A 12840-nucleotide genomic window follows, 5' to 3' on the forward strand; every position below is an offset into this window, starting at 1 on the left:
TTTTTAATGCTGTTTTAAAAACAAAGATTAAGGGAAAAAAGAGAACAGAACCCATATAAGCAAATCCTTCATCCCAGTGGGTTTAGTGTCACTCGATGTCTTAAACAAAAGCTGTTTCTAAAAGTTTAGTTTAAAATACTAATGAATTGCACATTTTTCTCCCTTTGTATAATTGTTATAATCTTATAAAAGCTACATGAAAGTCAATAAAAGCTTATTTTTTAAAAAAAGAGTACTTTGCCCTAAACAAATTCAAAAAGCAAATTAAAAACTGAGAATATATTTGCAATGCTTATTATAAAAAAGGATTAATATCCTTATTGTATAGATTATTTAGGAGAAAAGGTATGTTTACCAATAAAGAAAGAGGACATGACAGGAACATGCAGTGTACAGCAGACAGAATACAAGTGACTAAGGAACTCAGGAAAAATAAACTTTACTACTTAACCATAAAATAGCAGTTAAAACAATAGTCTTTTGCCCATTCGATTAACAAAGATGAACACTATATAATATGCAGCACTGAATGGGGGCACTTTCCTATACTCTTATTATGAAAGTTATATTTATTCTGACTATTCTGAAGGGCCATTCACTAATCTATTATAAGAACTATAAAAAATGTGTGTACTTTTTAGCCCTCAAAGAAAAATCAGAAATCACCACAAAGGTGGGGACAAATTCTAATCAATACAAATATTCATTAATAAGTAAATGGTTGAATAATGCACACTACCTTTAGAATTAAGCACTATGCTGATATTTAGTATGTTTCCAAAGAATATTTACTATCTTGGGAAATGTGTATGACACATTTAGTGAAATAAGCAAGGCCAGAAAAGCATGTATGTGTATACACACTCACACACAAACACAGCCACACACACACACATATACACACAACAATATGCAAATGTATTAAGGGTATATCCCAAAATAATAAAAGTGACTTTGGTTTTCTTTGGTTTGGTAGAATTGTGGATGATTTTTACTTTCTTTATATTTTTCCATAATGTGTATATTTTCTGGAAGGAACATTATTATCTTTGCTATCATAACAAAACAGTTGATTTTAAAGACTAATTTTTAAATGCACTAAGGAGATATATAACTTAAGGAAATCTATAGTGAATTTTATTTTAAAGTTATTATTTTTATAATGCAATCACTTACTCCTCAGTGTATATATTTTTTTCTACATTTTATGGTCAAAGTTTTATATATTTGCATTTTTTTCTTAGACAAGGCACACTTGCACTTTCGTTGGTAGAAACAAAAACATTATGTTTTTAGAAGCTACTTGAAAGTCTTCCAGTTTTAATAAGAGAAATATTCTGAAGTATTTGTAATTTTTCATTCAAAATTTAAAACACTCTCAAGTGATTTACATATTTATTTCATGTGTATGTTAGATTATACCGCAGGAGAACGATACCCGCTCTAGCCTGACGTATAAGTACATCATCCATGAAGACTCCGCACCTACAATCAACAACAACAATGTCATCCAGGAAGAAGTAGATACTTTTGAGTGGGCTTTGAAGAGCTGGTCTCAGTGTTCCAAACCCTGTGGTGGAGGTAACAATTGAACACATTTGTTACATTAAAATGTAATTCATATAAAAGCCAATCTTCTTGCTTAGACCTTAAGGATGGTCTCTGATTGAGGCCACAATCTGAGAAATACCAAACATACCAACCGAAACATAAATACAAAGCATTTTTACTGGAATAGCAGAATCTGCAAAGGATAAGAATCCATTCCTCACAACACGAGACCTTCTTAAAATCCTCTTGTCCTTTTCCCTTGGTTTCTTTATGTCTGACATACCTGCAGGTGGTACTTTAAATGCTTTACTCTACCCAAACTCCAGAACTCTCCCAAATTCAGTGTCCTCTGGTTCTCGCCTTCCTTCTCCTTAACTTTTTCTTCCTGTAACTACGCATATCTTTTCTATCAATGTTAATAATAAAAGAGCTATTAGTTTCATAACACTTACTATGTACCCGATACTGTTTTAAATGCTTTATATATTAATGCATGAGTACTTACAATGGCTCTATGAGATCGCTACTATCATTATCTCTGTTGTACTTACTGATGGGGAAACTGAAGCACAGGGAAGAAAAGTGGCTGCCCAGGACATAGGATACAAACCCAGGTGGTCTGGCCTCTGAGTACATTCTCTTACTACATTATGCTGCCTCTCTGCCCTCTCTAGAGTAGATCTATTAAGCTGTTCTCAGAGTTTCTCATTTTCTCCTGTCATCTATTCCTCTAGTTCTGAACAGCAAATGCTTCAGAATTGAGCTAGCCTAACAGATGTTCCAAAACTGAGCTGGCCTAAACAGAATTCTCCCTGACAGGCAGGAGAACGCAAGGGGCTCTCACAATAATGATACTTAACAATTGAGACCAAAAAATTATTCATAGTAAGGAATGCCTGGGTAAACCATTTGTTTTATAATTTTAAATTCAAGAATGTATTTCTAAAGTGGTTTTTTTTTTTTTGGAGGGGCATAAAATGTTTTTAGTTAATTGTTTAAAACAACCTTTATCCATTACAAGATGCTTATTTAATTTAGATCCTCTCTTCTGCTGAACGCTCAGAATCTACTTGGTCCCAAGATTTATCAGATACACCGTTTTAATATCTATCACATCTACTCCTTCCTCACCAGGCTTCTTTCACAATTTTGGAATGGAAGATTATTGCAAAAGTCTCTTAACTGGTCAACTAATTTTGATTTTTTTTCTCTTCCTTCTTTTCCAAGATAATCTTTCTTGTATGAATGAATAAATAAATGAATGAATGAGTAGAATTACCTTATTTCCCCGATTCAAATCCTTCACTCTCCTAATGTGTTACCTGGAAGACACAACATAATTTATGTAGTATTCTTACCAAAAGTGAATAACCTGAATCTAATATTAGGAGACAATTAAATAAACCCAAATTGTGGGACATTTTATAAAACAACTGACCTGTACACCTCAAAAATATTAAAGATAAAAAGGGGCTCAGAAACTATTCCTGATTAATTCCATGGCAACTAAATGCAATATGTGATCCTTGATTGGAAAAACATTGCTATAAAGAACATTATAGGGACAATTGACAAATTTTGAATATGGTCTCAATATTAGATAAAAATGTTAGATCTGTGTTAAACATCATGATTTTAAGAATTATATTGTGGCTAGGCAAGGGAATGTACTTATTACGAGTATTATGCTGAAGTATTTAGACATGAAGGATCAGGATGTCAGCAACTTACTCGCAAATGGTTCAGCAAAATTATATGTTATATATATAAAAATACATATATATATCTTAAATACGGTGACATAGTAACACAAGGTTAATCTAGATGCAAGGCATACAAATGTTTACTGTGTTTTCCTTATAACTTTTTTGTAGGTTTGAAATTTTTCAAAATAAAAAATTATATACATGTATATATTTTTTTACAAGTGTCAAAGTTGGTGGTTGGGGAGACCTTCAACAGCTCCTTATGACCTTCAGGATAAAATTCAAATGCTTGTCTGGTACTCAAGGCTTTTAAGATCAGATCCTCTCCTATCTCCCACCCTCTTCACACATGATACTTCAGCCACTCAGAGAGCTGCAGTTTTCTATATGTCATTTCCTTTGCTTGGAGTATTATTCTGCTTTGTTCCCTTTACCTAATACCATTTGAACTTCAAGATTCTGCCCAAGGAAGTGCTGATCTTGTTCCTTGCCCCTTCTCCAGCTGAGTTGGAGATGTTCCCTTCTGTGTCCCTCTGGTGCCCTCTACTGTGAAGTATTTACATAGCTCTGCAAAAGCCTATGTGCCTGGCTATTGTCACAGTGGTTTTCATGTCTGTCTTTCACACTAGACTGTGTATATTCAGGGTCTAGTTCCTTATCAAGTGTGCAGTTGCTATTTAATCATTTGCAGTATTTATTAAATGTGGACTCTGAGAAGATAAGGACTTCTGTTTATTTAATTCGCTTCTGGTCCTTCAGCACCTAGAACAGTGCCTGACTTATTGTATGCACTCAGTATTTGTTGAATGAATGGATGATCAAATATATAACAGAATGAACAAGTGATTAAATCCAAAGAAATATATTTCCCTTTCCAGGTTTCCAGTACACTAAATACGGATGCCGCAGGAAAAGTGATAATAAAATGGTTCATCGCAGCTTCTGTGAGGCCAACAAAAAGCCAAAACCAATTAGAAGAATGTGCAATATTCAAGAGTGTACACATCCACTGTAAGCATTTTAACTACCATATCCTGAGCTCAAAATCCTAGAGATTTAAATGTCTTTAGCTCTTTTTAGATTTAGTTTTATTTTTAGGCAAAGCTAATACGTGTCCCAGGTTTAAATAGTCAGATTATTTCACAGGATTTATGTAAAGTTGGTTTCCTGCCCTTTATCGTATTTCTGTCCTCAAAAACAACTGATTTCAGATATTATGCTTCTTTTGATATTTGGTAATTACTTATCTCCATCTCTCTAAGTAAAATGTTTTTACTTTTACTTCTTGAATTTTTTCAGGGGGAAAGGGGGAAGCTTTAGACATTCTGTATAGTGAATTTCCTCTGTGAAGTGTGAGGATGTAGCATTCTTCCTCAAAGGCACACCCACAGGCCACACTGCTCCCTTCCCTAATTCTCCCAATGTTGATGTAACCAATCTTCTACTGATATTAACATTCAGTGTTTATATTATTTTAAAACCTTATATCTCTTTTAACAGTCAAGTCATTTAGTGTACTCATTATCTTTCTTTTCTTGTCAAACATTATTTATTCTAGAGTTAATGAATGTCTTGATTTTTATGTTTTGTTTTCTACTACTTTTCACTAATTCATCCCCAAATCTCTTCCATGAGTACCAGTCTCCTCTAAATACTAAACACTCGAGTGTCCTGTCACTTGTGTCTTCTTGGAGGCATCTCTCAGAGTTCTCCATGTTCCGGCTCTGCCCTGCACTTCAACACAGCTTTCATCCTGGGGTTTCTTTTTCCCATCCTCCTAGAGATTTCTAATGCCTCTCTCTTGTATTAGATGTCCTGTTTCCTGCATTCCTTCTCTTATCTTTTTTTGGGAGTTGTGGGGGGAAGAAAATTGGCCCTGAGCTAACATCTGTTGCCAATCTTCCTCGCCTTGCTTGAGGAGAACTGCCACTGAGCCAACATCTGCACCAATCTTCCTCCACTTTATGTGGGATGCCACCATGGTGTGACTTGACGAGCTGTGCTAGGTCCACGCCTGGGATCCGAACCCACAAACCCTGGGCCGCCAAAGCAGAGTGGGCAAACTCAACCACTATGCCACTGGGCCAGCTCCTTCTCTCATCTTTTTGTGTATCCATTTGTTCTGGTAGGTCACATCTTCCAGTCAGTTCATGAAAAAAGGTATATACAATGTAAGAATTTTAAATAAGAACTAAATTCTTAAATACCTAAGAAAAGTATATGTGACGTTAAAGTGTAAGGCATATAAAAAGTCTTAATTCAATGGGGAAAAAAGTCTTAATTCTACTCTCACTCTGATCATTTGGACACACACAAGTATGTATACAACTCCAAACTATAGTATATTTTCTCTCAGAACTTTCAAATCATTATTGCACTATTTTCTAGTCTCCAATGTGGCTGTTGAAAAGTCATTTGCTATTCTGATTCTCACTTCTTTCTATGTGACCTACTTTTTACTTGTCTTTCAAAGTTTGTAGGGTCTTCTTTTTGTTCCTAATGCCCTGAAATTTCACATTGATGAAATTGCCTTGGTGTTCATCTTTTCTTATCCGTTGTTCTGTGTACTTGTAAACATTTTAAAACACAAAACTAATATCTTTCAACTCTGGGAGATTTTCTTGTATTTTTTCTCTGAAAAATTTCCCCTATATTTTTCAGCATTCTTTCTTTCTGGGGTATTTGTGGTTAGGCTTCCTAGACAGGTCTAATTTGCTTTTCTTTCCTTTCTCATTGTTTATTGTTCCACTTGCTGAATGTTTCATTTTTGCTATTCATGTCATTAATGCCTGTGAGAGCTTTGATATCCAAGCTTTCTGTTTTGTTCCTCAAATGTTACTTTTTCAAGGCATTTGATTCATATTTCACAGATGTAATATATTCTATGATCTCTTTTAGGATATTAAATATTTCCTTTTTCGTGAATTATTTCTTTTGGGTTCTTTTCTTCTGTTTCTTTTTTCCCCTCCATCATTTGTGTTAGAGGCTTTCAGTGTCCGGTGCTCGTTGGCTGTTCACGCACCTGTAAGAATGTAGCATTAAAAAGGCTGACTGGACACTTGCTTTACAGTCAAGACTTGTTTGCTGATGGACTTCACTGTAGGATGGGCTGGCTGGGCTATTTCATTGAAAGACCCTCAATGATTTGTATATTTAGGGCTTTTCTAATGAAATGACCAACTTCCGTAGAGCAGAATCAATCTCCTGCCTAAGAGATATAAGCCTGTTTAATAGCTGTTCTGGAAGTTGTATGTGTGTAGGCAGCTAGGGTCGTCTCCCCAGTCCATATGTGGATTTTTACATAACCCTCTGTTTCCACGGTGGACTCTTTCTCTGTTGTGTCTTGTCTATGTCTGTTGTCTACCAGTTAAAAGTCAGGTTCACCTACAGAGGGTAAACCTCAAGTTTTCTGCTGGGTTGGAGGAGGGGCAATCACTCAGTGGGGCAGAGGATCAGGAGATCTAATCGCTTCCAAACAGACTTTCCATCAGTCCCCCTGTTTTCACCTGAGGCCACTAATCCCTGTCCTGTTGTGAAGTTCTGCAGCCACGTCAGTTTTCTTCTCAGCTTATACTGCTGAATTAGACTTCATCCTTCTTAGGTCTGTTGATTACTCAGCAGACATAAGAGTCTGCTGCCTTATATGTGATTGCTTTCCAGATTCCAAAATTATCTAGTGGTGGTTTCCTCTACAGTTTTTTTTTTTTGTCTTTATGGGTTTATGCCATTTTTCTCCTTTATTGTCATTCTAGGAATCTCAGGAGGGAATAAAGGTAACCAGAAGTGTCTATGACTCTGAAGTGTATACTTCTCATAAAATATCTATCTTCAGATGAGAGTCACTATTGAGGTCTTCAAAATTGAGTAAAGTATCTTAGTTGCCACGATACATTCTGCTGCAAGTTTTACAAGCCAGGACAGTCTTAAACTGTGAATACAAAACACTGCCAAGGGTTTAGCATGGTTGTGTTTTGTTACCCCATATATAGGGAAAGAAAAATCTTGCAGAGGGAAAGTAACTTTGGAAAGGACAAATAGTATGCCTCCATTACTTTCTGACCGATTGATTAATCAGATGGAATCAACTGTGACAGCCCCTTGGGACCTGGGAACCATATGTAATGGAGAACTGTCTATAATATCAAATCCACAGCTGATTTGGAGTGCTGGGGGCATTGACATTGACACTAGAATTTGGGAATGTCCCATGGGAAATCTTTTTGAAATATTTCCATCAGGTGCATTCATGGAAGCAGTTTCATGCCAGACCCTGGATACACACTACTGTCACCTTTTTGTCAAGCCCAGTAAGGGCCAATACAAAGAACTGAATTTTCCAAAGAGAATAGATATGTCAGCCTTCACAGCAAAAACTGTAGAAATGAAACAGTCATTCCAGTTAGGATATTAAAACATGAGTAAAGTCATGATTTCATGAAAAAGCAGCAGCAGCCAAATCAGTATGTCTTAGCTGAGCAAGCATAGATGGATCCCTGTATCACTTTCCTTTCAGATGTTTCACACCATTAGGCAATGTGGCTGAAAGTGAATTGGTGCTATTTTTTAAAATTATCATGCCTCAACCTACATGGGCAACGTTAAGATGAGTTTCAGAAACCCTTTGTAGATCATCCTTTAGGAAAAGAGAAGGTCTTGTAGACACTGGAAGCAGAAAAATACTAGGACGTTAAAAGTAGAAGTGTCAGACCTATTTTTGATACAAAGTTCTAAGACTTTTTAATTGTTTGAAGCATCCATCTTTCTGAAACTGCTTCCAGAACTGCAGTGTGCCCCACTGAGTTGCACATCACTCGGAGAGCAGAAAAGTCTGGGCTTGCAGTGCAGGAAGGTGCACGCTGTACGTCCCAGTGACTGTGTTCAATCTTACCCCCCCCCACACACACACAGCTGGGTAGCGGAAGAGTGGGAGCATTGCACCAAAACCTGTGGGAGTTCCGGCTACCAGCTTCGCACCGTGCGCTGCCTTCAGCCACTCCATGATGGCACCAATCGCTCTGTGCACAGCAAGTACTGCGTGGGTGACCGTCCTGAGAGCCGCCGGCCTTGTAACAGAGTGCCCTGCCCTGCCCAGTGGAAAACGGGGCCCTGGAATGAGGTGGGTGTGTGAATTCTGTGTGCATGTAAGCATGTGATGCACATTCTAATTTGGCTTAATTATCAGGCAGGCTTTGTGTCAACTGAGAAACTGTCACATATTTTGTAATTATTGAGCACCCAGAGGTGTTAAGGAAAATTTAATATTTTGAAATAGCATTTGCATGTAAGATTAGTTGCTCAAGGCAAACCACGTTTGGGTGTTTTGTGACATAGAGGAGTCTAAAAGTTGACTGATCTGTCTAATATCTTTGTTGACTTCTCTATTCCTGTGAGATAAATTCCAGACCCCTGACACTGCATGCAGGGTGCCCCCCAGTTTGGCACTGGGCTAACTCTTCTTATTCTATCTTTCTTTATTCCAACTCTTTGTTCTAGTTTGAGTAAACTTCTCACTGTTCCCAAAAGACCATGCTGGTTCGAGCGTCCTACCTTTGGCTAGCTTGCCCTCCTGCTTCCTCCTATCTAACCATCTCCCCGTCGTCCACCAAGGCTCATCTCCACAGTCCAAAATACCACCCTCCAGGGGCTGCCTTTCTGGAGTGTTTCCTCTGCATTCCAAAAGCAAAGAGGCCTACCTCTGGCGTGCTGTACATGGCAGAGTAGTGTAACTTCTGTCTTTGAGTCTGCACTTACCACTAGTCCATGCATTTCTCACAACCTGTGAGCTTTGTTTCCCCAGTACCCAGCTGGGGCCTGTGCAAATGATGTTTGTTTGGTGACTGGCCAACTCCATGTTGCTTTACTAGTGTTGGCCACACGTCTTTGGTATATCTAAAGACTCAAAATGAGGAATCATGGGGCCATAGGAGAAGAGCTTATGGCAGAAAGAGGCATCAGAAAGCACAGAGAATGAAGCAGGAAGTGGTGAGCAGCCCAGGAAGGAAGGACCAGGAAAGTGAAGGTCACCTGCACAGGACCATAAGGATAACTCATGTCTCATTCTCCTCAGAATCCTGAAACAACGGCCCCTCCTCTACAACTCCTACCCAGACAACAGGATAGGCATTCCTGGGCTTAGTTTAGAGCAGCCTCTTCATTAAAGAAATGAGTTTATGGGAATATAGTAACAGTAGTTCCAAAGAGTTTGAATTAACCAGCGTAGCATGCCATGAAATTCTGTAAGGAAGGGACAGAATGGGAAGCTCACTTCTCTGATCAGCTCCCTGGAAACAGGCACTACCACTGTTTTTAGGAACTATAGCATGTACTGATGTTACAATAATGGCTTCTTTCATGTTAAATGTGTACTAGTGCCAGGCACAGTTGCTTTACATACATTGTCTCTTTTGTCTTCATTTAGTCCTACAACAATTCTATGAGGCAAGTATTATTAGTCCAGCTTTCAGAGAGAAAGCAATGTGCCCAGGCTGGTATAGGATGGAGCCAGGGTATAAACCCAGGGTTCTCTGTCTCCAAAGCCACTGTGCAACACTGCATCCATAGAGGAAGAACTTCAGAGCTGTGTGTGTGCGTGCGTGTGTGCACGTGTGTGCGTGTGTGTGCATGTGTGTGCATGTGCGTGGGGAAAGGAAGACCGTCTTGGTGGAATAAAGGTCTATAATCGCAGCCTTTGTCTCTGTAGTGTTCAGTGACCTGCGGTGAAGGAACAGAGGTGAGGCAGGTCCTCTGCAGGGCCGGAGATCACTGCGACGGCGAAAAGCCCGAGTCGGTCAGAGCCTGTCAGCTGCCTCCCTGTAATGGTAGGTGTGACACTGATTTCACTGCTCTGACAATGGTTTTTAAGTCTCGAAAAGCAGAATTTCCTTTCAGGACAAGCTCTGGAATTTCTATTTGCTTATTGAAAAATAACCAAAGGAAAACACCCTCGACATATTAGCTAATACAGTGTTAAGGTAGGTGTTTGAGGCGATGTGCTACCCCCATTAATGATCATAACCTCTCTGGCCACTGTGGGTCCCATTGGCAGTAATGCTGGGGTGAGGGCTGTGGCATGTACATGTCGCTTCTGTCAGTTTGTGTTTCTAGTAGGAGTTACTTATTTTCTCTCTGTGATTTTTCTTTATAACTTCACATCTTTTTAAGAGGAACAATATTGCAGAAGGTTTTGAAATATTTTACTAACCTCATTCCATTTTACTAAATTGATTTTACTAAAATCATTCAATTTGGACATGTAAAGAATAAGTGTCATTCACAAAGCCATTTCCAGTATCTTTCCATCCATATACACGCACTTCAGCAGAGTGATTTCAAAATAGACACCTTGCACACGTGTACATACGCGAAAATTTGCCTAACCTGCTCTCTTGCTACAGCAGTATCTATTTTATTTAAAAATATACATTGATTTGCTATTGTAAAACAAAATATATATTGGATGGTTTCAGTTTCTGTCACACTGTCTCCTTCTTCCTCCTTTGATGTTGCTGTCTCTGTTTACATCTGTCTCTGTCCTCTCGGTCTCATTTTGTGTCTCCATTTTGCTCTCTGTCTCTCATTTTCTGTGTCAGTCTGGTCTTTCTGTGTCTCTGACTTGCTGTCATTTACTGCCTGTATGTTGCTCACTTTCTCTGTGTTTGTCACACATGCTTTTTCAGCCTCACTCTCTCTTATCTCTCTCCCTCTCTCCCAGTCTCTCTACCTCCACCCGGTCTCTCTCTTTCTCCTGCTCTCTCTTTTCCACTCCTCTCCTTTCTCTCCGTCCATCTCTTCCTGACTCTCTCATTTTTCTCTTTTTCCCTCTTTCTTTCCCTAGCCTCTACCCCAGCCCCCGTTCTCTACCATATGTGCCTGTCTGTCTTTCTCCCCCACCTTTCTCTCTCTCAGGGTCCTCCTGCCCTTTCTCCACCTTCCTCCCCCTGTCTCTCACTCGGTGTCCATCTCCCCCACCACTCTGTCTCCCTATCTCTTGACTTCCCTACCTTCTTTCTCTCTTCCAGCCCGCATGTCTCTACTCCCCTGACTCTCTATTTCTTTCCCTATCTCTCTTTCTTCCTGTTCCCTCCACTGCCCTGTCTATTCTTCCTCTCTCTCTCTCTCATCTCTCTCACTCTCTTCCCCATCTCATACATTTTCTCCCTTCTGTCCTTTCCTTACCTGCCCCACCTCCCTCCACACAAGCTTCCTCTTAAATGCAATTCTCCTAAGTCTGTGCCCAAGGACATCTGCGGACATTACTCTGCTACACTAGTGAGACTCAGCACTAAAGAACTTGCCTTTCATTGGCTACTCTGTAAGTAAGCCATTCATTGAATGACTTCTGCTAAATGGTACTTTCTTTTTTTCAAGAAAATTGGCAAGGCACTATTTTATCAAAAGTCTTATTTTTTCAGGAAGTCTCAGGCTTCAGGTCTTTTAAACCTTATGAATTATTTCATTATAAATTTTCATCTGAAATGTGTAATGGCAAGAACAAAGATGACCATGAGGGGGAGACAAAGCATTTATATATTTAATCATTTTTTCTCTGAAATGTATATTTGAAAGTTCAAAACACAAACTTTACCCAGTTAGAAGCTGTGAAGTTTACTGTCACCATAATATTTTACTCTTATGCAGGCATTACTGCCAGGGGGCTAGACACTTTGTGAGTAAGCTTTATTGATCTTAGTGGCTGGTAGAGCTTTTTATTTCTGTAAATATGCCGAATTGTCAGCAAAAATTTGCTTGATTCTCTTTCTTTAGCTGAAAGAAAATGTTTTTATTGTAAAACAGAGGTGCTGTTGAGATGACATAACTATGTTAGTGATTCCACAGCCTTTTAGCTGCTCTATTCTGAAATCTAGGCCCACAAGCCACTTTTAAGAGCTCTAAAAGGCCACATGTTTCTACCATATATCGATCAAGTAATACTTCTCATCAGAGTCTCAAACTGCTATTATAATCAAATGGCCTTTTGAGACCACATGCAAAACCCTTTTCCTGAACTCCTTATGAGGAGAGAGAGGGCTAAAAAGCTTCCTTAATTCTAATGATTGATTTTGTCATGAATCCTTCTCAGAGGCCCCGTTTTAACTGCACTGCTCATTTGGTGCTGTTAAGCCCTTCCCATCTATCCCGAGGCAAACTGCCATAAAGTAAATGTATTCCTTTGCTCTTATTTGTTTTCCTCAGAATATCTCTCCCTTTTCCTCCTCTTTACAGAAGTACATTCTGGCCCTAATTCGACCCAGGCCGGGAACTGGTCCCTGCAGGGCCTAGGGACACACACTTAGAGACGGGAGACTCTCACATGAACTCCTCTCTAACTCAGAGAGAATATGTCACACTTTGAGCCAGGCCACAGATGGGGTGATGGGGGTGAGCGTCAAAGGGAAAGGAGAGTACAGGGTCAAATAAGGCCCTCTCATTCCAGGGCCTAGAGCCTTAAATGTAAAGGCGAAGAAATTAATTTCCTTATTTTAACATATAGGCCTAGAAAAAGCAATATAGAAATGATGAGGAATTGATATTTGAGGTGAAACCCATTAATGTGATTCTCAGGCATTCACAACATAATTGGACA

At 39.0% G+C, this 12840-nt stretch overlaps 1 protein-coding gene across 2 annotated transcripts in view; it reads left to right on the forward strand.

Annotated features, from left to right (window-relative positions):
- ADAMTS3 (ADAM metallopeptidase with thrombospondin type 1 motif 3) overlaps positions 1–12840 on the forward strand; it is a 267184-nt gene that overhangs the window by 249261 nt on the left and 5083 nt on the right. For both annotated transcript variants that reach the window (XM_008528165.2, XM_070614684.1), the window contains 4 exons: positions 1416–1581; positions 4136–4268; positions 8166–8373; positions 9958–10075. In XM_008528165.2, the coding sequence (XP_008526387.1) occupies positions 1416–1581; positions 4136–4268; positions 8166–8373; positions 9958–10075 (625 nt within the window). The remainder of the gene's footprint in view (positions 1–1415; positions 1582–4135; positions 4269–8165; positions 8374–9957; positions 10076–12840) is intronic.

The sequence above is a fragment of the Equus przewalskii genome, chromosome 3 (assembly GCF_037783145.1).
Source record: "Equus przewalskii isolate Varuska chromosome 3, EquPr2, whole genome shotgun sequence".
NCBI classification, from domain to species: domain Eukaryota; kingdom Metazoa; phylum Chordata; class Mammalia; order Perissodactyla; family Equidae; genus Equus; species Equus przewalskii.